We start from the raw sequence: 24,556 nt of genomic DNA, 5'->3' as shown, positions 1-24,556 counted from the left end.
TGCTGAGTTATTTAAAATCGAATTGGAATGTCAGAAAGTCTGTAATGGCGTAAAAACACAAATTTTTGAGCCTTTTGAACCTATTTTTTCGCGACATGAAAATGCATTACAGAATCACGAAGCAGCCATAAAAGAGCTGCAAACTGTTGTTCATGAAAATCACGAGACCTTGCGGGCTAAAATTGACTCAGTTGCATCTACCAATTCGGTTACGAAACTTGCAAAAACTCACGAAAACTTAAAGGACACAGTAGATACTCCGAAAATTGGTACAGAAAGACACATGGAGGAAATTAGTTCATTATCAGAGAAAGTAGTCGAACTTTCGGATCAGCTAAATAATTTATCTACGACGGTAAATTATAATCTAAATGACACAAGACAGGTAGTCTTTAATGACACAGAAGAGTACGAACAAATTAGGAAATACAAACAAAACCAGAATCAAATTAATACACAGTACAAAAGAGAAATCCGGTAAGTACAAGATCAGTTGGCACAAGTAATACAGGAATTAAATATTTCAGAGGAGACTTGCGCTCCAACACGGGAAGAGTGACTTAGAAATACGGAAAAGCCACAAAGTAATAACACTTGGCATTTCGGAAATTATGAAAGAAATTGGCAAGATGCACCGAATTGTGAGATGGAACCGCCGACACGACGTAACAATGACCGATTTGCGACTCGCCGTCACGATGACTTTGACTATAAGCTGCTCATTACTACAAGTAAATTCAAAACATTTAAGAACTCTGGCAACGACATTCATCCACAAGCGTGGCTACATCAATTCTCTCATTGTTTTCCTCCCAACTGGTCATTGGAGCACGGATTACAATTTATGTGTGGCTACTTAGAAAATGAACCAGCTGTAAGAATGCGATCGGTCATTAACGATTGTCACAGTCAAGGAGAATTTTATCATGCCTTCCTCTCAGCATATAGCTCTCAAGCTACTCAAGATCGCGTAAAACATAGAATCATGATAATGAAACACTTTGAACAATCTGAATACTCCAGTCTTGTCAAATATTTTGAAGACATGTTGCACAAGAATCAGTACCTGTCAAACCCATACAGCCCCTCAGAACTCATCCGCATTTGCTTAATCAAATTGCCTGAACATTTAGGACATATTATTTTGGCAGGACGTTGCAAAGACGACATTGCTTTTCAGGGGCTGTTACAAGAATTGGAAATTGACACTGACAATCGCGGGATGCGAAAACAGTAAAAAAATCATTACAGGTCACATCCGTCACAATTCCGTGACGACAGGAACAATAACTGGACACGACAAGGCTATTCTTACAACGCAAATCGTGACCAAAACAGACACCACCCATATGACAACCACTGGGAGAGTAATAATAATCACAGGGAAATATCACCTCTCCTTGGTAATGACTATAACGGAGACATTCATAGAAATAGATAATATGAGAACCAAAATAACTATTATCAAGGTAGACAGAACAATTTCAGACGCAACGGTCCACCGCGCAGTTACGATTCTGAGAGAAATTCTCCACCACATGACCGACAAAAAGGAACCATGGAAACTACCGACATAACGCCAGACCTGAATTTAATCAGAACTGCCGGAATTCAAACAGGGCAGGGCCCTCTCGGTAAGGTGAATTTATAGAAGTTAGGTCTCCTAATCCCAATAACGACAGCCGGCCGGAGTGACCGAGCGGTTAAAGGCGCTACAGTCTGGAACCGCACGACCACTACGGTCGCAGGTTCGAATCCCGCCTCGGGCATGGATGTGTGTGACGTCCGTAGGTTAGTTCTAAGTTCTAGGGGACTTATGACCACAGCAGTTGAGTCCCATAGTGCTCAGAGCCATTTGAACCAACCCAATAACGACGCGCGCTAACAAAAAGACAGTAGGCAGTGACTCACACCGCTGGCAGCCACAATACGTACTTATGAAGCTGACGACGTAGCTGCCGTGGCTAGTAATTACGTAAAAATGTAAGTCATTAGGGACATCTTACTCCAGGAACACGACGTAAAACAGAACAACATTGCATATCCTGTAATTCACATTACAGTAAATGACGTAAAATTTACGGCAGTACTTGACTCTGCCAGTCCCATTTTAGTAATTAGTGAAACAGCCTTTAGTAATGCAACAAATCGAACGATTGCCCACACTTCCGTTACGTAAGATTAAATTACAAGGTGCAGTCGTTGGAAAAAGTGTAGATGTACGCCAACAAGCCAACTTTGAATTCTTTTGTCAAAGCCACAGTTTCTCTATGAACTTCCTTATCGTTCCTTTTTTGTCAACAGAAATTATATTGAGAGTAGACTTCTTGAATGAATACAAAGCAATCTTAAACTTACACGATGCTGAAATAAGTTTAGAGAAAGAAGGTAAGTCAATAGCTTTGAAATTTGATCGGCTTTACCTTCTGTTAGACAACAGTTCGGAATTTTCGACGGAGCTTGACAGCCGGCGGAAGTGGCCGTGCGGTTCTAGGCGCTGCAGTCTGGAACCGCGAGGCCGCTACGGTCGCAAGTTCGAATCCTGCCTCGGGCATGGATGTGTGTGATGTCCTTAGGTTGGTTAGGTTTAACTAGTTCTAAGTTCTATGGGACTAATGACATCAGAAGTTGAGTCCCGTAGTGCTCAGAGCCACTTGAACGATTTTTTTGAACGGAACTTGATACTAAGAATCACTCTGCAAGTATTGACAGGGATGATATCGACGGCGTATTTGATACTAATCAGTTAATTCAGAATAAAATTCAAACAATTGAGAATTGTAATTACACTGATAGGCAGGACCTTATTGAGATTTTACAAGCACATTCCACAGTTGTTACAAAACAGGAACAATCAAGGGATTTCAATACCAATTTCGTGTTCGTGAGCATACTAAATTTTGTGTTAGACCATTACGGCACATTATAGGGACCGTGTTAGATCATAAATACAATCTATGCTTGTCGAGTGCATTATTGAGCCTGCAGTAAGCTCATACAACAAACCGTTACATGTTGCTGAGAAGAAAAATGGATCGATCAGGCTTGTCTTAGATTCGAGACAAATCAATACTCTCATCATTCCTGAAACAGACAGGCCGCAAACGTTGGAATAACTTGTTCAAAATTTTAATGGTGTAAAAGTGTTGTCTTCCATTGATCTCAGATCCAGCTTTTATCAGATCGAACTTCATCCAGAATGTAGAAAATACACAGCTTTTCTTTGTCTCGGCGTTTGCTATCAATTTCGGAAACATCCTTTTGGTCTGAACATTTCTTTGGCAGCATTCATTCGCGGGCTAAATTTCATATAGTTCTTAAAACGTCACATCACCTTATATGTGGACGATATTTTGATAGCAGAAGCCTCATGGGAAAAACATAATCGCAACCTCAACAGTGTGTTACGTATTTTTGCTGAATGTAAAAGTCTAAATTCGGTAGGACAAAGGTTTTGGGCCACCTTATTTCTTCTGAAGGCATTGAGCCGGATCCTGAAAAGTTAGAAGCAAACAGAGCCATTCCAGTTCCATTCACAAAAAAACAAGTCCGCAGTTTTCTAGGTCTCGTAAATTTTTACCGTCGTTTTCTGAATATGCAAGTTATAGTTACACTAGAACTTTGTTCTCTTACTGGAAAAAATACTATTTGGAACTGGGAAGAACTGGCACAGTTGGAATTCAATTCTTTGAAAGAAGCGCTGCTTAACGCGCCAGTACTAGCTCACCCAGATCTGTCAAAAGATTTCTGCCTTAGCACGGATTCTTCTAAAGTCGGTCTTGGTGCCCATTTATTTCAAGAAGCCATAGAAAATGACACTCCTGTTCAGAAGACCATTGCTTTTGCTAGCCGAGTGCTAACAAAATCTGAAAAAAAATTATTCCGCTACCGAATTAGAAGCTTTAGCTACCGTTTGGGCGTTTAACATGTTCCGTTTCTTTCTGGTAAGCACGTAAAATTATACAGTGATGATCGTGCATTACAATTCCTTATATCTTCAAAATTAAATCATGACAGGTTCCACATCATTACAAACTGTCGTATTCATGATCTATGGAACAAGTACTAATCTAATCTAATCTAATCTAATTTGTGAACAGCGCGTAGCGTTACGCAGCTGGACGTGAGCCGCCAGTAGTGGTGGATGTGGGGAGAGAGATGGCAGAATTTTGAGAGCGGACGATCTGGACGTGTGTCCATCAGAAAGAGTAAATTTGTGATATTAATAAGGTAAATACATTGTTTGTTCTCTATTAAAATCTTTCATTTGCTAACTATGCCTATCAGTAGTTAGTGCCTTCAGTAGTTAGGATATTTTATTTAGCTGGAAGTATTGACGCTCGCTGTATTGAGGTAGTTCGAGTAACGAAGATTTTTGTGAGGTAAGTGGTTCATGGAAGGTATAGGTTATTGTTAGTCAGGGCCATTCTTTTGTAGGGATTATTAAAAGTCAGATTGCGTTGCGCTAAAAATATTGTGTGTCAGTTTAGTGTTGATCCGAATAAGTAAAAAGAGAAATGTCTGAGTACGTTCAGTTCTGCTGAGCTGTTTGAAAATCAAATAACGTAAGAGGTTTATCAGCACAGTAATTGATTAATTTTTCTAAGGGGCCGTTTCAGAAGTCGCCTGCAGAAATACTGAGCCATGCTGCCACTATAACCACCCCTAATTGCGAAAGTGTTGTCGGTGCAGGATTTTGTGCACGAACTGACCTCTAGATTATGCCTCACAAGTGATTGATGCGATTGAAGTCGGGCGATCTGGGTGGTTAAATCGTTCTCTCGAATCCTCCAGAAGATTTATTAATTAATTCCTTCTCGAGATTCTTCCTTTGGTTTCTTTTACAGCTTGCTCAATGTGCAAATCGAATATCTCTAGGGATAACTGAAAACATGCCTCAATCCCTTTCAACCACCGCTTCCCTTCCGTGTCATTCGACTCTTATAACTGGATGTTGCACAAGTTGTAAATAACCTTCCGCTTCTTGTGTTTAGCCCCTTTTACCATCAGAATTTCAAGGAGAATATTCCAGTTCGCATTGCCAAAAGTTTTCTCTAAATGTACAGGGGCGTTCAGTAGCTAATGCAAAAAAAATTTCTGACATTGGTTTGCTTTATTCTGGGTTCCAGTACATCACATTATTCCCCATATCACATTATTCCTCACTGTTTTCGCTACAAAATCCTATTTTTCAACATAATCTCCGTTCAATGCGGTGGCCTTCCGTCACCTTACTGAGAGAGCCTGTATCACCACATGGTACCACACTACAGGTAGACATAAGAGCCAACGTCTTGCTGCGTCAGTAACCTCCACATACTGGTTCCTACGGAACGCATCCTTCATTGGACCAAACAGATGGGAGTCGGAAGGTTCGAGAGTTGCGTTGTAGGATGGATGAGGAAGAACTGCCCAATGAAGTAAATTTTAGAATTTTCCCGGTGAATTGAGTATTTAAACTCATTTCGGGCTTGCAGCCGGTCGTTGTTTAATTCACTGCACGATATCTCGACTGGATAACTGCAGGCCAAAGATGGATTACTTGAAGATTACTGGCAGGTGCCCAGCCGAACTATCGCGCAATGAATTAATCGACGACCGGCTGAAAGCCCAAAATTTGTTTCAACAATCTAATGAAATTTTGTGAACTCCTCTTGGGTGCGCAGACATGTCAAATGCCCGTTTGAGCTGTGAGATGTTTGTTTGTGATCCGTCCATCACCTCGAATGACGGAGTCCTCGCGTTAGAACATTGCAGAATTTACATGTGAGCAGCCGGTCGGCACTCAGGGGTTCGACTCAGTTGCGCGACTCGTTGCGATGGTGGCAGACGCCTTACCCAACGACTCACCATGCTTTTGTTCACTTAGAGGTCTCCGTAGACATTCTGTAAGAGCCTATGAATATCTACGCTACCTTGGTTTCGCCCCGAAAGGAAGTTAATGACAGCTCTCTGCTTACAACGCACATTCTTAACATACGCCATTTTGAAGTCTACATATACCGCTGCCACCAATCGGAAGATCATGAATCTACAGAGGCTGAATATTCCACAATATCCCAGAAAAAATACCGCATTTTTTTCAACCAAAATTGGTCGGGCCAAAAAAAAAAAAAAAAAAAAAAAAAAAAAAAAAAGTACGCCCCTCTTACAATGGCAGTGTGCATTCTGTACCCTTTGTAAATAACATTTCGTTCCTTAATTTTAGTTCTTCCTGCCTTCGCAATTTAAATACATTCATTCCAGTCGTCACTGCCAAAAGCTTACTGTAAATGTATGAAAGTTATATACTTAGGTTTTTCTTTTCTTCTGTAAGTCATGTTTTAATTCTATTGCAATCCGTTTTCAGTTAATTTCCATTTCTCCTTCTAAACTTTGAGAACACATGCAAAAAACAATAAATTCAGATGTTCACCTTGAATGTATAAGATTTTTTTTTTTTTTTTTTTTTTTTTTTTTTTTTTTTTTTACAATACAGCATCACCGGTCTATTGCGGTCTAACTGTGTTGGTGAGGCAGTAAATTTCCACAGGGCAGTGACTCAGTCACTGCAATTCACTTTGGAGGTGTGGCGGTGGGACTTGTAGTCCCGTACCACCCTCTGACGGTGATAGTACTACATGAGTCAGGCAGAAGAATTTTGCCTAACATGGGCAGGTGAAGGTGTGATAAGAAAAATTTAACTTGAGTCTATATACCTGGAGGGAATGTTTAAACTGCGAGATAGATTTCACTCATACGAAATTAATTTCAAGCGAGACGAGAAGGAGCAAATTTTTAAACGACAGCACATAGCGTAAGATGAGGCCAGTTCACATCGTGGTGGATTAGCTTGGGAGACCGGGAAACGGAGTGCGGAATTTCTCCCAAGCTTAACTCGAACGGCCACTTTTCAGCGAGGAAGCCAGGTTTACGGTCGACGTAAGAAAACGAGAATTGCGCTGGCAGCTTCCCAGCTCACGTTCATAAATTTACAGATTACCCAAGAAGAAAGAAACTGGAGCGCACAGGATAGTTCAAGGGAAAGGAAGCAGCTAAGATAAACTACAAGCAATTACACATCGTTCAAAGCTGCTTCCCGCTACTTTCTCTCACGTTAACATGGGGGCCATTGGTATCCGGCACACTAATTTCCATTGCGTTTTATACTCGGACACAACTACAACTCTCTAAATAATGAAAAAGATGACAACAAACTGAATACTTCACTGTATGAAATAATCCAGATTTTATGACTATTCTAAGTGGTTCCGTTAAGAATAAAGCTGTATACTATTGAATACTAGCGTCTGTTGCCGGTTCTTCTTCTGACATGGGAGGAGCGTCTCTGAACCGATATCAAGACTTGATGATGGATGCCTGGTGTGCCGCATTGGTGATTTTGTCGTTCCTCGGGTAGTTGCGATGAATACGGGGATTAAAACGGGGATACCCTCCTACAGTATATCCCATCACTACCCGTTTTAGACTCCATACACATAAAAAGACGAGACAACAGCAACACGTAGAGGCAACGTCTAAATAATTTCACTACCCGTAGGGGTACATCCGAGCCCGGCAGTCAAGCATTGCTGAATTTATTTGTGAAATAATACACCATTCAGTGTTCGAAATGGATTTCAACTACGAGATCCATTGGCGCCGATACAATTAATATCATCCGTGGAAACGGTAAGCCGCGACACTTGTGGAATAAGAGAACTGGAGATGTGGGAGCAGGCACAATCATTGCGGTTGCTGATGATGCTGTGATGTTTGTCCTCACTCTAGAACAAGTCTGCGCTGAGACCTCCCGATTTCTCCACAATGCGAAGAAAATTGGGCTGATGTTGAATGATGATAAAACAAAATATCTTGTCGTATCACGTCCTTAGTGTCTCCTTCATTATACTGTTGTTGACGGGCGTACCTTTGAATGAGTTCAAGAATTCAAGTAACAGGGATCCAAATTGACTAATATAAGTGAAGTTAAGAAAGAGGTCCACCATGGAATAATAAATGCCACTCACATGTTCTTTAGTCTTAAGAGGAAGGTACTTCGAAAGATCTACAACACCATGGAAGATAAACGGGAACAAAGAACGCAAGAAGACCTGAATCAGTGGTTTGGCAATCCACACTTAACCCGAATATTACGGCGAAAGAGGCTACAGTGGTTAGGTCACATCCTTGGCCCTGAAGGTTCCCTCTCTAACCGGGTCCTGCTTTGTGAACCTGCTGAAAAACGCACAAGGGGACGTCCATTTACGCGGTGGGAAAATGGAGTAGTAATCATTCTTAAACAGGTGGAACCGATTGCGGTGGAGGATCAAGCTAACGATCGCCAACGATGAGCTCTCATCCGCAGTAGATACCTACCCCGTTGTGAATGACTAACTTCCCATTACTAATGTATTTATTGTAATGCGTTTCTTCATTTTCTATAGTAAGCAGTTTTTTATTTTCCTTATGTATTTCGTTTTTTCATCTGTTAACGTAACAAATGATGTTTAATACTGTTGGACAAAATATGTGAGCAATTTGCAGAATAAAGTGGAAAAAGACGAGCAAGAACTGTAATGATCGAACGATTGAATAGTGTACAGGGAGAGGGCAGAAGAGGTGGAGTCTATAGACAGGGAAAGCCCAATGAAAGGGGAGAAAAGCAGATAGATTTCTGTAAAGCACTTCTTCTCTGCAGAGCTAATACGAAGATTATATGCGCGTAAAACAGCAGTACATGTTGCTAGATACCATATAAACTTTGCCATTATCAACCACAGATTTCAGAATGCTATTAACATGACAAAAAGCAGTCAAGGAGCAGACCCCGATATACAGGGTGTTACAAAAAGGTACGGCAAAACTTTCAGGAAACATTCCTCACACACAAAGAAAGAAATTATGTTATGTGGACATGTGTCCGGAAACGCTTAATTTCCATGGTAGAGCTCATTTTATTACTTCTCTTCAAATTACATTAATCATGGAATGGAAACACACAGCAAGAGAACGTACCAGCGTGACTTCAAACACAGGAAATGTTCAAAATGTCCTCCGTTAGCAAGGATACATGCATCCACCCTCCGTCGCATGGAATCCCTGATGCGCTGATGCGGCCCTGGAGAATGGCGTATTGTATCACAGCCGTCCACAATACGAGCACGAAGAGTCTACATTTGGTACCGGAGTTGCGTAAACAAGAGCTTTCAAATGCCCCCATAAATGAAAGTCAAGAGCGTTGAGGTCAGAAGAGCGTGGAGGCCATGGAATTGGTCCGCCTCTACCAATCCATCGGTCACCGAATCTGTTATTGAGAAGCGTACGAACACTTCGACTGAAATGAGCACGAGCTCCATCGTGCATGAACCACATGTTGTGTCGTACTTGTAAAGGCACATGTTTTAGCAGCACAGGTAGAGTATCCCGTATGAAATCATGATAACGTGCTCCATTGAGCGTAGGTGGAAGAACATGGGGCCCAATCAAGACATCAACAACAATGCCTGCCCAAACGTTCACAGAAAATCTGTGTTGATGACGTGATTGCACAATTGCGTGCAGATTCTCGTCAGCCCACACATGTTGATTGTGAAAATTCACAATTTGATCACGTTGGAATGAAGCCTCAGCCGTAAAGAGAACATCTGCACTGAAATGAGGATTAACACATTGTTGGATGAACCATTCGCAGAAGTGTACCCGTGGAGGCCAATCAGCTGCTGATAGTGTCTGCACACGCTGTACATGGCACGGAAACAACTGGTTCTCCCGTAGCACTCTCCATACAGTGACGCGGTCAGCGTTACCTTGTACAGCAGCTACTTCTCTGACGCTGATATTAGGATTATCGTCAACTGCATGAAGAATTGCCTCATCCATTGCAGGTGTCCTCGTCGTTCTAGGTCGTTCCCAGTCGCTAGTCATAGGCTGGAATGTTCCGTGCTCCCTAAGACGCCGATCAATTGCGTCGAACGTCTTCGTGTCGGGACACCTTCGTTCTGGAAATCTGTCTCGATACAAACGTACCGCGCCACGGCTATTGCTCCGTGCTAATCCATACATCAAATGGGCATCTGCCAACTCCGCATTTGTAAACATTGAACTGACTGCAAAACTACGCTCGTGATGAACACTAACCTGTTGATGCTACGTACTGATGTGCTTGATGCTAGTACTGTAGAGCAATGAGTCGCATGTCAACAAAAGCACCGAAGTCAACATTACTTCCTTCAATTGGGCCAACTGGCGGTGAATCGAGGAAGTACTGTACATACTGACGAAACTAAAATGAGCTCTAACATGGAAATTAAGCGTTTCCGGACACATGTCCACATAACATCTTTTCCTTATTTGTGTGTGAGGAATGTTTCCTGAAAGTTTGGCCGCATATTTTTGTAACACCCTGTAGAACATAATTTACTCGTAGCAAATATTACTACTAGATCAAAAAGTACTAATGAAAGGACACATATAAAGATATTGAATGTTGGGAAACTGAAGAATGAAAAGTTTAAGAAAGATAACAGTCACTACGTCAAAAATAAATTGGAATATAAAAGGCGAAGCGCAGAGGTCTCCACGAAGTGCAGTACTATTAGAAGTACAACGTTGATAAGATTATAAATAGAGACTTGAGAACTGAAAAGGAGAAGGAATATGGAAGAGTGGATAAGAGGAAGTATGTCTGATCAAATGAATGAAAGAAGGAAGTTTTATGAGTCATTTTACATAGATCACAACGAGTCATAAGTGGCACCGTTGGCGCCAGTCGTTACTCTGTATCCATTTAAGATCTCTGCTGTCGACTGTGTATCGCTTGACCGCAGTTACCTCTCTGGCAATTTAAGCGCACTACGCTGTGGGGAGAGGGCTGGTTTTGGTTGGTTAGCTGGCGCTCCGGTGTGCAGTCGGCGGTCGCTCTTTTCGGATCCTTTGCCTCTTTCTCTCACTTGGGCAGCAGGGCTGCGGACGGAGTCGTGCGTGCTGTCGGCGAGGGTGTACTGAATCTAATGAGAGGGCTGTTGGTCTCATCTGTGCTGCTAAACGACGTGAACATGTTAAAGTGGCTTTGGAATGTATCAGCCTGCAATCGGATACACTACGGTGGAGTTATACGGGTTCTAGAAGTCCTGCTGTATTGAATTTCATGCTGTATTGAATTTCATGCTGTTTGCAGTTAACGGTGCTCCCAGTGTTTGGACGCCCATGTTGTCTGTTTCGTATTGAGCACGGGTGCACAATTTATTGAACAGTGGTTACCTGTGTGAATGAGGTTTGCCTCGTTTGGAAGCACTTGAGATACGGTTAAGGAGTGTACATCTGTCTGCACACTCCGGAATAACCACAGATTCGATTTTTCTGGCTGTTTGCTGGTATTTAGGTAATGTGTTCGGAGGTAAACAAGCAGGGGCTTAATGATGAAAAATTTATTGTGTGCTGGAGTCCTGTCGTAATGTTATTATTGAGTGTGCGTTTATGGAATACATATAATACAGTCAATCGGCTCTGGGGTTATGTTACAAGTTAAGTTACGATGACCAGCTTCTTATATTTTTAAGTATATGATTTGCTGCTTTCTAATGTTTTAAGGATTGTGTTACTATGGATACTGCCCAGTTTCTGTGTGGTTTTATGCTGCGGTTTCAGTGATATAATCAGCAGTGCGCGTCTTCCGTTGTAGCTGGTCGTTTAACTGGGGGATGACGCCTTGGTGGCGCGCAGTTTGAACTATGACAGATAGCGCGCTCGCTTTGTTTATCCGTAGACTCCAGTCCTTCGGCGCATTTAAGTTGAGTATTTTATTATTTGTTTCAACCGACGCAGAGGCGGTCGCCTTTCTTCCCTCACTGTTCCTTTCAGCTTTCATTCAGGCTTGATCTGAGTTGTAGTTTGCGCGCACCTCTGATGTGCTATTACTTGTCACTGAAATTTTGTAATACCTGAAAGATGCCTCTCATTCTACTGTTTTTTTGGTATCTTATTCAGAAAGAGAAATTGTGAGTGGTTTCTGCTGTATCTTAAAAGGTGTCCTGCTTCTGTGCGAGCTCTTCTCAGTAAACCATTTATTGTTTGCATGTGTCTTAATATTTATGTAAAGAGGGTTTTAAAATTATTTATTGTTTGGGTTGGGCTTTGACGCCCGTAGACATTCTGTGGCAGTTTCGTATATTATTGTGGGGTAACAGCAGGTTATTGTTGTCATGCAATTGTTAAAGAAAATTGTTGGAACTTACAAGCCAGAGTTTTGGTTTGATTTGTATTTATTGCCTTGGAGAATCCTTGACTGTGTGTCCCAAGTCACATATTAACATTAATATACTTAAGTATACGCTGTCGAAGTTTGGAAAAGGTATTTTAATTCTTAATTTCATTCTTCGATAGTCGCACAATCGTTTGTATGGAAAGTACAGGCGCTTTATGATGACGTGGCCCTGGAAGTGGTGAACTGGGGTAAGCCGCGACACATTCGCTCACCTCTGTACCTGTTACAAGGACACAGTGCTTGTTGCACCTGATGACGGTACTACGGTATGTCATTGACATCTAGTCTCCTCATATATTACCCCTGATGTGATGGTATTGTGATGACATTTTTAACAGGACGAGGTTCGTGCCCATCTGACAAGTATCTCTAAGAGCTGTTGGTGCGATGTTGAGGTACTTCCACGGGCAACAGGAACTCCAGGAGTTTCTCCGATTACACATGTATGCGACATGTTGGGACGTCTCAATTCCGATCCAGCGCCCGTATGCAGGATATCATGGACCAATTACAGAAGTTCTTTTCTCAAGAGTGGATACAACGGCTTTAAGACACCCTTCCCAAACGAATTAGTGCATGCATTGAGGGTAGACGGGGTACAGATTAAAGGGGTTCACTTTCCCAAGTACGCCGGCCGGTGTGGCCGTACGGTTCTAGGCACTTCAGTATGGAACCGCGCGACCGCTACGGTCGCAGGTTCGAACCCTGCCTCTGGCATGGATGTGTGTGATGTCCTTAGGTTAGTTAGGTTCAAGTAGTTTTCCGTTCTAGGGGACTGATGACCTCAGATGTTAAGTCCCATTGTGCTCAGAGCCGTTCTTTTACCGAGTTCTTTGTGAATCTGAATCATTTTTTATTCACTACAGTAACATCATATTTCCTCTCAATCAGTGGCGTTGTATTTAGTGTCCTCCTCCCATTCTGGGTGCATCGCTGTATCTGTCATGCACTTTATATGTGCCGAGCAGTGATTTGATGAATGAGAGATCTTTTCCTTGGTTCAATAGCCGCGGTAGAAAGTTGCTACGAGATAAAAGCTGGGTTTAAAAGAAGCCAAAGCCGTATTAACTCGTAAAAGTGGAAAGAAATCAAAAACAGCGCGATGAGAGTGAACTAGAAACTTTTAATTAAAGCTAACGTAAATATTTGCTTACTGATATGGCGCCCAGTAACCGTACTGGCAGCGAATCGGCAAATGACACAAATAAAGCTAAAATCGCTACACTGCGATAGACTGGAATCTAGTTCTTACATTTAATTATCGCATGACGTCGAAACGACAGACTGAAAGAGAAAATTCAAGTCGCTCAGCAGAGGGAAGATAACAGAAATTGGTACGATTCTATGTAGGATTTGCGAAAGATATTGCTCCTTTCCTAGAAGCATTTTATTGTAGCTTATTAGAGCAGCTGACCTTTCCATCTGATTCGAAAAAGAAAAGCGTTTGTTACTTACGTTTCTTGCTCCTTTCCTAGAAGCATTTTATTACAGCTTGTTGGAGCAGCGAACCGTTCCATCTGATTCGAAAAAGAAAAGCGTTTCTCACATTTTCAAGAAGTGCCATCGAAAAAATGGGTATACGTTGAGGAGTGCATATGTAACATCTGTCTGCTCTAGAAGTATATAAGACGTTCTAACATTGCTTATTGTGAACTTAGAGGAGAACGAATATCTTTTCTCCAGAAATCGACGGCCACGAGCAAACACAAACCTTGAGAAATAATTCGGGCTCTTTGTTCTTGAGACCGAGAGGGCAGTACATAATGGCGTCTGGGTTGATTCCGTGTTCCTCCCCTAGAAGAGTGAAGCAAATATATTATTTACTCCCATATGGTGGTAACGACTCCATTTCTTATTATTGAGTCCCGAGCTCGTAAGTGCAGTAAAAATTAAAGCTTTAGCAGTTTGAGTCAGTTGGTACATAGAAATGAGGGACCTACAACGAGTCACATGAAAAAATTTGAATTATTTATAGAAAAAAATCTTAACTGTGCTCTTATATTTAACACCTGATTGCTTTCAAAAGTTTCAAGAATCCGAGTGTCGTTAACGAAAACGGTCGGACAAAAAATGTATAAACGAAGAGCAAATGTTTTTCTCAGCTTCACGCAGGGCTATTTTAAAGAGAGAGAGAGAGAAAAAAACTGCGCTAAATTACCGAAAGTGAAATATGAGTACTTTCATATTTCATATCACCTCACTGTGTAAAATAAACAGTTGATCACTGAACATAAAACACAATATATTCTTCCAATAATATTACAGGCACTGCACGCACGTCGTACAACGAACTTCCTTTCCTGTCTTCCAAAAATATTAATAATAACAGCAAAGGCCGTGGCTCCATCGTGTATCAGTCAGTCCAGAATGAATACTGTGCAACTACTGTTAAAATGTTCTATTTTGTCTCGCTCTTTACAAAAGGTCACCAGTCGTGGATGCCGTGCCTCTTAGACCACAACTGGCCGCCCACAGCACATTAGCCTCAGTTTTGCCGGCTCCTGTACTGCGCCCCTCCGGGTGGGGTAGGCTAGTCGGGTGGCGGCTCATATGTTCTCAAGCAGTGAACAAGAAACCATTTCCTCACGATTATTAATAAAAGGGATGTTTCAAATGTAATGTCTTTCCTCCATCACTCATATAGGTTGATTTTCATTATCCTCCCATTAGATTTGAAATTAGTACCTTACTGGGGAATGAGAAGACTTATGTGACTGTAGGGCCGTTACATGGTCCTCGGAGAACGAACACGAGTAACGAATCCGATGAATTGTAACTCCCATAGAGACTTGCCGACAGCTATTTTTCCCACTCACCATTCGAGGGAAGGAACAGGTTAGGTGATGAGTGCTATCGCATGTACTTTCCACCACACGCCTTGAGGTAAGTATAGATTTAAATATTTAAAGTTAATTATCCCGGCCACATATAACTAGCATAAAATCTCCTCACAATCTTAGTCCTCTGATACTGATTTCATCTAATTACATGACAGAGCTCACAACTTAACTACGGACTATCGGCCTCAAGCACAAGCATGGTGTACAGGCATGATCTCGCGCTAAGAGGATGTCCGCCACATATTCTCATGACTTACGACAGCATTACGGATCAATTACAAAAAAAAAAAACAAAAAAAAAACAGATCATTCTTGTTGTTATTGTTGTTCTCTTCAGTTCGACGACTTCTTTGATGCAGCTCTCCATGCTACTTTATTCTTGTAAAATTCATCGTCTTTGCATTTGAACCTGCTGATTGCAGTCAAACTCTGGTCGCCCTGAACGGTTAACCAATCCTCCTTCCCGCAACTTGCGCTGGCAAACTGACATTTCCTTGAGACTCAGGATATGTCCTATCAACTTTCACTTCTATTAGTCTTGTTAGATTGAGGGCCAGCTCCTCAGTAATCTGATATACCAATCTAATCTTCAGCAATATACTCTAGGACTCCATTTATTAAACACACATTACACTTTCTTTTGTATCCCGCCTGGATAGGCGGCGCGTGGTTCTGCTCCAGTGAACTGCTTCTGCAAAATAGGCCGAGAGTGAAGGGCGCGAGTAGAAGCACGAAAAGGTGAAGTACTTTCCCACTGCGTAAAGGTTAAAGCTCTTTTACTGGTGTTTTTTTTTTTTTCATTTATTGAATTTCAACTCCCCCCGAAGGGGGCGGGCTGGCAGCAGCTTAGTATGCCGCTCTTCAGCCGACAGATTTTGTGAGAAAGATCAAGAGAACAAATAATAAAAAAAAACAGGCGATAAAATCGGAGACTTAGAGAGTAACAAGGCGAAAAGAAATCGTGGAACTTAAAACAACAACAGAGGGATGGTGATGCTAAGAAAAATACGTACGAAGCAGACAGGGAAGACAATTAAAAAAAACACGGCGACAGTCTGGATTCTGTTCGCAAAGGACATAAAATTCACACCTAGCGACAGCATGGTTTCTGTTCGCAACACGAGAAAGACAAACACTGAATAGTCACTGGAACACTGCACTAAAAAGTGGGCAAATGTGACACCACAGTCGAGAGCAGGTGGGGGGAAACTGGACAGAAGAGGGGAAAACAAAAAAGAGGGGAAAGGAGAGGAAAAGCGAAGGGGGGAGCCGGGAAAGGAGCTGAAGGAGGATGAGGACCCATAAGAGGGGTGGGGGGCAAACGCGACAGGGAGTGGGGTAGGCAGAGGAGGGGAATACAAAAGGACTGGGGGGGAGAAGGGAGGTAGGGAGAGGTTGTGTGGGGAGAAAACAGGACGGAAGGGAGGGGGGAAGAGGGAGCCCAGGGAAAGGACAGAGGAAAGGAGGGGGATTGAGGATCAGAGTTAATAGGAAGGATAAATGGAGGGAGAGAGGGCATCATCCGGGAGGGGGAGTTGACGGAAGCCACCTTGGGAAAGGAGATGGAGGGTGGAGAGATGGAGGGTAGGGGGGACACAACAGTGAAGACGTGGCAGGGGGCGGGGATGGGAGAGGAGAGGAGCAACCAGGGGGTGAGGGGGTTCGAGACGGCGGGAGGTGTAGAGGATGCGGATATGTTCGAGGAATAGGAGCAGTTGGGGGAAAGGAATGAGATCATAGAGGATCCGCGTGGGGGACGGGAGGCGGATACGGAAGGCGAGGCGGAGTGCATGACGCTCAAGGATCTGGAGGGACTGATAGAATTTGGGGGGGGCAGATATCCAGGCAGGACTGGCATAACAGAGGATGGGACGGATGAAGGATTTGTAGGTGTGGAGGATGGTAGAGGGGTGCAACCCCCATGTCCGGCCAGAGAGGAGTTTGAGGAGTCGGAGGCGGTTGTGGGCTTTGGATTGGATGGAGCGGAGATGAGGTATCCAGGTGAAGTGACGGTCAATGGTGAGGCCAAGGTAGGTGAGGGTGGGGGTGAGGCGGACAGGACGGGCACAGACAATAAGGGAGAAATCCAGGAGCCGGAAGGAGCGAGTGGTACGACCTACGATGACTGCCTGGGTCTTGGAAGGATTGAGTTTCAGGAGCCATTGGTTACACCATGCAGCAAATAGGTCAAGGTGATTCTGGAGAAGGCGTTGGGACCGTTGGAGGGTAGGAGCGAGGGCGAGGAATGCGGTGTCATCAGCATATTGCAAGAGGTGTACTGGAGGGGGGGGGTTGGGGCATATCTGCCGTGTACAGGAGGTAGAGGAGAGGGGAGAGGACAGAGCCCTGGGGCACACCGGCAGAGGGGTAGAAGGTGTGGGAAGTGGCATGATGGATGGTAACATAGGAAGGGCGGTGGGAGAGGAAGGAGGCCACCAGACGGATGTAGTTGATAGGAAGGGCGTAGGTTTGGAGTTTAAACAGGAGACCGGGATGCCAGACACGGTCGTAGGCCTTTTCGAGGTCAAGTGAGACAAAAATGGCGGAGCGACGGGAGTTAAGCTGGAGGGAGAGGAGATGAGTGAGGCGGAGGAGTTGGTCATCAGCAGAGAAGGAAGGTCGAAAGCCACATTGGGTGTTTGGGAGGAGGTGGTTTTGGTGGAGGTGGAAATGGATGCGCCGGGAAAGGATGGATTCCAAGAGCTTGCTGAACACCGATGTGAGACAGATAGGACGATAGGAACAGGCATCAGATGGAGGCTTATTGGGTTTGGAGAACATCAGGATACGGGAGGTTTTCCACAGGTCGGGATAGAAGCCAGTGGCAAGGATGACATTGTAGAGGGTGGCAAGGAGGGAAAGGAAGGAGGGAGGGCAGTGTTTGAGGTGGCGGTAGGTAACGCAGTGGTGGCCGGGAGCAGTGTTGCGTTTAGTGCGGAGTGTGAGGCTGATGTCCTGTGTAGCGATGGGAGTGTTAAGTGCAGAAGGTGGGGTGTGGCCCAAGTACTGGAAGCTAGGAGCAAGGGGAGGAACAGAGGTATTCGTACGGTCCATGACATCAGGGAAGAGGGAATAATCAAAGTGGGGATCATCTGGGATGGAAAAAACATCAGAGAGGTGGGAGGCAAAGTGGTTGGCCTGACTGAGGTTGTCAGGAAAGGGACGGTCATTAAGGAGGAGAGGGTACTGGGGGGTGGGGCGGTTCCCAGTAAGGCGGTGGAAGGCAGACCAATACTTGGAAGAGTTGATGGGGAGTGTGGTGTTGAGTCGCGTACATGTCTGGCGCCAGGCTCGGCGTTTCTTCGCAACAAGCAGGTTGCGGATGTGTCGCTGTAATTGCCGGTGGCGGGTAAGTGTATCCCGGTCACGAGTGCGGAGAAAAGAGCGGTAGAGGCGGCGGGACTCTCGAAGGAGAAGGACGGCCTGTGGAGGCAGGGTGGGGCGGTGAGGGTGGATGGCTTTGGTGGGGATATGGGTGGCGACGGCGTCAGACAATGTCTGGTGCAGGAAGGCAGCAGTGCGAGCGATGTCTTCAGGAGACTGGAGGGTAAGGTCGTGGCCGTCAACCTGGGTGTGAATGGAATCCCGGTAGGCATCCCAGTTGGCACGGGAGTAATCATGGACAAGTTTAGGAGGGACGTCAGGGCGAGGAGTGTGGCGGGGATGGCGACCGTTAGAGATAGTGAGGAGGACAGGAGCATGGTCACTGCCAATGAGGTCAAGGACATCCGCGGTGATGCTCCCAAGGAGGTTCGGAGAGGCAAGGACCACATCAGGAGTGGTGTTGGATTCGGGCCGGGTGTGCTGAGGCAGGGGAACCAGGTCTCCCTGGAGAGTGGTGAGAAACTGATGCCACCGCCGGAGGTCGGCAGGATCACGGCTGTGGATATTGAGGTCAGCGGCAATCACGTAGGTGGAGAAGGTGCGGTCAATGTGGGCCAGGAAATCGTACGGGATGGGGGTGCGAGGGTGGACATAAATGGTGGCACAGGTGATGGTAAGGGTGGGGAAGAAGAGGCTGAGGGTGAGATGCTCGGCAGGATTGTTAAGGAGAGGTTGGGGCCGGACAGGGAGGTGCTTGAGGTGGCCAATAGCAACTCCGCCACGCGCGAGAGGGTACGGGTTATCGGTGCGGTGTAGAGTGTAAGGAGCCGTGGAGACGGAGAGACGGGGTTGAAGGAAGGTTTCATTTAGGACGAAGGCATCCACGCGGTGCTGACATAGGGTGTGGAGGAAGAGGAGTTTGTGGGTGGGCAGGGAGCGAATGTTGTGGTACAGGATACGGTATGGTTGTTGTGCCATGGGAGTGGAGAGTTAGACAAGGGTGGTGAGGGGGGTGAAGGTGAAGTGGGCCTGGTTGTGGGAGTAAGTGGCATAGGTGGTAAGATGGAAGATGGAACGGGCAGCGAGGGCGATTTGGGAAAGAGTGTGGGAGCGCTGGAAGGGGTGGATGTTTTGGAGCACAATGGTGGTGAAACAGATGATGTCCTCAGCAGTAGGGGGACGACGGAGCGAGTTGTTGGGGTGGATGGGGTCATCAACAGGACGGACAGGGACGGTGAGCTCAGGGGTTACTGGTGGAGGTTTCGCTTTACACTTCGAGGAGTAGGTAGGATGGGGTTCATTACAAGTGTTGCAGGAGGGGGGAGAGGTGAGGTTGGGGCAATGCTTGAGGAAGTGGGAAGCTTTGCAGTGGGGACAAGTAGGGGGGTTCTTGCAGGCAGAGGTAACGTGGTCGTTGTAGGTGAGACAGCGTTGGCAGCGGTAGGATTGGACTGGGGAACGGGAGGGGTCCACCTTATGGCGCTGATTGTAGATGAGGGCTCCCTCGGTGAGGAGGCGGTCAATGGAGGAGGAGGATTCAGTGAATATCCGCATGAGAAAAGTCGGCCTGGCATCATTGAAGATGCGACGGGCCGAGCGGATTTCGATGTCGGGCCGGGAGTTGAGTTCCGCCAACACCTCAGCCTCCGTGATCACGGGGCTAAGCTTCGTGATCACAGCGGTGAAGGTCGGCGGACGTCGGGGAGGTTGAGGCTGACGGGGAGAGGACGGGGTGTGGTAGGGGGTGAGGGTTGCACGTTGGCCAAATTGGATACGAGGGATGCGGGAGAGGAGGTCGGTGTGGAAGGAAGCATTGGGGGATTTTATGAGGACCGAGTCCTTGCGAGGAATCAGTTGGGAGATGGGAGCATTGGGGCAGTATTTCCGGATGGCCAGAGTGAGGGAGCGGGCATCAAGGAATTGAGGGTCAGGATTGGAGAGGACAAAGGTGTGGGTGGCAGGCGTGGCGGGGGCGGGGGTCGGGGCCGCGTCCATGGGAGTGGGTGGGTCACGGGGATTGGGGGTTTTTTTGGAGGAGACTTCGGGGGAAGGGTCAGCATTCGGGCGCTTGGAAGGTTTCGTGGACACCACTGGGTGGGGACGGGGCAGCGGGACGGGTTGCAGGGGGAGATGGCGGGGGGCAGGACCACCCTGAGCAGCGGAAGACGCAGACGGTGGGGGCGTGGGTGTCACTGAGACTGTGGAACGTCGAGCAGAGATCCGTGCTGGCTTGGAGCCTGTCGGAGGCGGTGCGGGGAGCGGCGGAAAGTCTGTAGCTGGCGATGGGGCGACAGTGATAGGGGAAGAGGAGTTGGGGGTGGGTACAGCCGAAAGTGGCGCAGGGGTGGGGTGGACAGGGAGAGAAGGAAGGACGGGAAGTGGGGTGGAGGATGAGCTCCATGCGATGGTGGTTGGAGCAGCGGAGGGAGAGGTGAAAATGATAGTGGTAGTGGTGGTGGGTTGGGACATGGCGGCGGCGCGCGAGAAGGGCGGCGGCGGCGACCAGACGGCGACGGCGGCGACCGGCAGGCGGCGGCGGCGGCGGTGGCGGCGGCGGCGAGCACCGGCAGGCGACGGCGGTGGCGAGCCCCGGCAGGCGGCGACGGCGGCGGCGGCGGCGGCGGCGGCGGCGAGGACCGGAAGGCGGCCAAACGGCGGCGCAGACGGCGACGGCGGCGGCGGCGGCGGCGAGCACCGGCAGGCGGCGACCAGGCGGCGGCGGCGAGCCCCGGCAGGCGGCGACCAGGCGGCGGCGGCGGCGGCGGCGGCGAGGACCGGAAGGCGGCGACCAAGCGGCGGCGGCGGCGGCGGCGGCGGCGAGCACCGGCAGGCAGTATGGACGGCAAGCAGACGACACGGCGGGGAAACGGCGGGAATCTTCCACGTCGAAGGTGCACCCTGAGAGTAGCCCAGGCAGTAATACTCTTCGATGAAGAAGAGAGGGAATCCAACCCTCGAATGTCGTTACTGGTGTATGAACATATACAAATTATAATATTACTTAACTTTGCGTACTGATGAGTGCGTAGGTGCGATGCCGTTCATGTGTCAAAGCTAATAGTTACTAGTAGTTGGACAAACTATCATTGAAGTAACAAAGGCCAAGTCCGTCACGGCTAGCCTCCTGTGAAGTAGAAGCTAAGTTGCTTGGTCGTGTGCTCTTGATCAAAAGGGCTAAATCTGGAGCGGCGCTCGTAGAGCTTCACAGCGCCGACCAGAGGGCGCTGTCGTCGGTATCGGTGTCGTAGCGCCATCTTAGAACTTCTACCTATGCCGTGGCATCGTAGCTATCCATACCACACTTTCGTTTTATCTGTATTTTTTACCGTTCTAGGTTCACTTTCATACAAGGCTACACTCCAAACATTTTCTGAAAATATTTTATAACGCATAAAGTTATACGATATAAAAATAAAAATATGGCGTTTCAGTCTTTGATCGCTATTCTTATATCATCTGCTGGAATATACATGTCTCCAGAAAAAACGTATCTGGCTATGCCATTTTCCTATTTTGTATTATCTCTATTTTCGCCTCGTTATCTGTTTTGCTACCAAAATAGCAATACAGATAACCTTTTTCTCCCTGTATTTTATTCCTTCCTACAACTTCCTGAATTTTCAAGCGTGTATTCCAGTCAACATTGCCCAAAGCTCGCCCTGAATCTTCAGTTACCGCAAATTTAGTTTTGATGTATTTTCACCTATCTTCTCAGGTAAGCTGTGGGGTCAGAAAAGCCTAGTGCGTTCCTACACTTTTTTGTAACCTAAAGTGATCTTCCCCAAAGTTGCTTTCCATTCTCCTGTAAATAATTCATGCAAAATAATTTAGTTTAATTCGTCGAAGCCCGATTATCTGATTATGCAAACAGGTATCCATAGAAATCGCTGTGTAGATTCCTGCCCCTTTTCAGGAACCACTGTCAGTTATCTTCTCTGACCTCCTCCAATGTGGTTGCCCTTACAGAACGGGTATCTGTGTCCGCCCGTGACACACAAAAAAAAAAGAAAAAAGAAAAAAGAAAAAACGAGTATAAGGAGGGAACCGTATACCAGGACAGACAAAAATACCATTTTTCTAAGTATACCTTTATTTTCTTCTAGAGTTTCTCTCTGATTTGTGATGTCGGCGTTCTTACATTAGTACAGATGATATTTCTTTCAGTAACAGGATCCGGCTTTATCGCGATGCCTACCATTGTGATAACAACGCTTCTCAATGATAAGCTTATTTTGCTCTGACATCATTTGAGATGGCACTGTGATAAGAAAGGCACTGGACTCATGCAGGGGATAACGACTGTTCAAATCCCAGTAGTAGTGCTTTTCCATGGTTCCCTAAATCCCTTGAGGGAAATGTCTGGATGCTTCCTTTGAAAAGATATAGTCGATTTCCGTCATCATCCCTGCCCATCCCTAGCCTGTATCAGTCTGTAATGATTTTGTCGTCGACATCACGTTAAACTCCCACTTTTTATTCAGGTACATATTTTATCACTGTACTGTAAGACTTCTATATTTTTTTATTAAGTTGAAACAATAGCAGTAGCAGAAGAATGCTGTAAAAGCGACAGAAATTTAATATCTTATAGAAAATTAATATGTATTTGACAACAAGGATTGTTTTACATTGTATTGTATGGAACTGGGGACCTAGAAACGACGGAGAGACTTCGTTCCCATCGTAGCCCTCAGTGGTTCACAACCCCACAACAGGCTACAGCAGTCCACTCACCCCAACGCCGTCCCACACCGAACCCAGGGTTATTGTGCGGTTCGACCCCCAGGGAACGTCTCACACCAGACGTGTGTAACCCCAAATGTTTGCGTGGCAGAGTAATTATGGTGTACGCGTACGTGGAGAAAGTTTTTGCGCAGCAATCGCCGACATAGTGTAGGTGAGGCGGAATAAGGGGAATCAGCCCGTATTCGCCGAGGCAGATGGAAAACCACCTTAACCCCCCGACCATGCTGATTGCTGTGGCGAAAAGCGTCCAGTGGCGGGCTATTGTCGGGAATTTTGGCGTCTACAACTGTTCCCGCACGGGTAATTCTTTCCGCGCCTCTAGTGCTTATTGTAGTTGCGCGTATTTGACCCACTTATGTGCGATTATTGTGAGGGCAAGTGATTATCTAAAAACTGAATTGGTTCTTTTCATATTATTCTTCTCTTCTTTTTTTGCCATTGTCATCCAGTTTGCTGCTACACTTTCGGCATTTTCGTGTCGGCGTCTTCTTGTTTTCAGTAGCTGGAATGTGTTTTGGAAAGTGCCGGCCTACAAAACGTGTTGGGGCTGAAACTTGGCAGGGGCGTCCAACCTTATTGTGCTCAGAGGACTAAACAACATATGCACTGCATTTTTCCAGTAAACTTTCGATAAGACGAGTCTGAATATCGAGTCGTCTCAATTTTCCACCAAGTTTCTTACATATAAAGTTGGAATTGAGAGGTGTCACGTCCATGAAATGGCGAAACGGCTTCATATAATATGTTCGCAGGCGGTTTCTTGTGGCAATATAGTTTGTCATGTACTGGTCAGCCAAATCGCTGACGCCCATTCTGTCATTGTATTTTAGTATAGCTTCAGGCTTTGTTTTTACTCTTCTCCTCTTCTCATTTTGTGTGTGTACGGATCTTTCTTGTCTCGCTATCGAATCGCCATCAACTTTCCTCTATAAACGGTCTTAAATTGACCGTTCTCGAGTTTTCCCTCCCTCAAAGCTGCTGGCATTTCTTTTCTGTTCATCATAATCGTTCCAATACAGACAGAGCTTTTAGATACAAGAAAATACAACAGCTGTGGACATGAATAGAATAGGTCATTAAAAACCGTATATCCCTTGTCAAAATACCCTTCAAGTAACGACAAAAAAACTTTCGACGCTAAAGGATGTTCAGTATACTGTGACTCAGTATATTGTGGTTCAGTATATTCGTGATCCACCTGTTCTACATTACTTTGCGCAAAGTCGCAAATTGTCTATACACCATGGTATTATCTTGTTACGAACTGACAATGATCAGTCTCGTGTGGTTGTACCTCGTCCGTTGCAGTCGTTGCAGTGAGATCAGTAGTAGAGCAACCTTCGTGCCAGCTCATTCTGCATTGTTACCAAACTTATTCAAGAGTGCGGCGATGATGATATCC

General features: G+C 45.6%; 1 protein-coding gene across 1 annotated transcript in view; it reads left to right on the top strand.

The window, feature by feature from the left end:
* LOC124595570 (piggyBac transposable element-derived protein 2-like) overlaps positions 1–20,684 on the top strand; it is a 33,209-nt gene extending 12,525 nt beyond the window's left edge. The window contains exons 2-3 of the mRNA XM_047134360.1: positions 20,305–20,407; positions 20,533–20,684. Coding sequence (XP_046990316.1) covers positions 20,305–20,407; positions 20,533–20,684 — 255 coding nt within the window. The remainder of the gene's footprint in view (positions 1–20,304; positions 20,408–20,532) is intronic.
* The last annotated feature ends 3,872 nt before the right edge of the window (positions 20,685–24,556 follow it).

This window comes from Schistocerca americana, chromosome 1 (genome assembly GCF_021461395.2).
Source record: "Schistocerca americana isolate TAMUIC-IGC-003095 chromosome 1, iqSchAmer2.1, whole genome shotgun sequence".
NCBI lineage: Eukaryota > Metazoa > Arthropoda > Insecta > Orthoptera > Acrididae > Schistocerca > Schistocerca americana.
The sequence above is the reverse complement of the archived record's forward strand: the minus strand, read 5'-3'. Positions and strand labels throughout refer to the sequence as shown.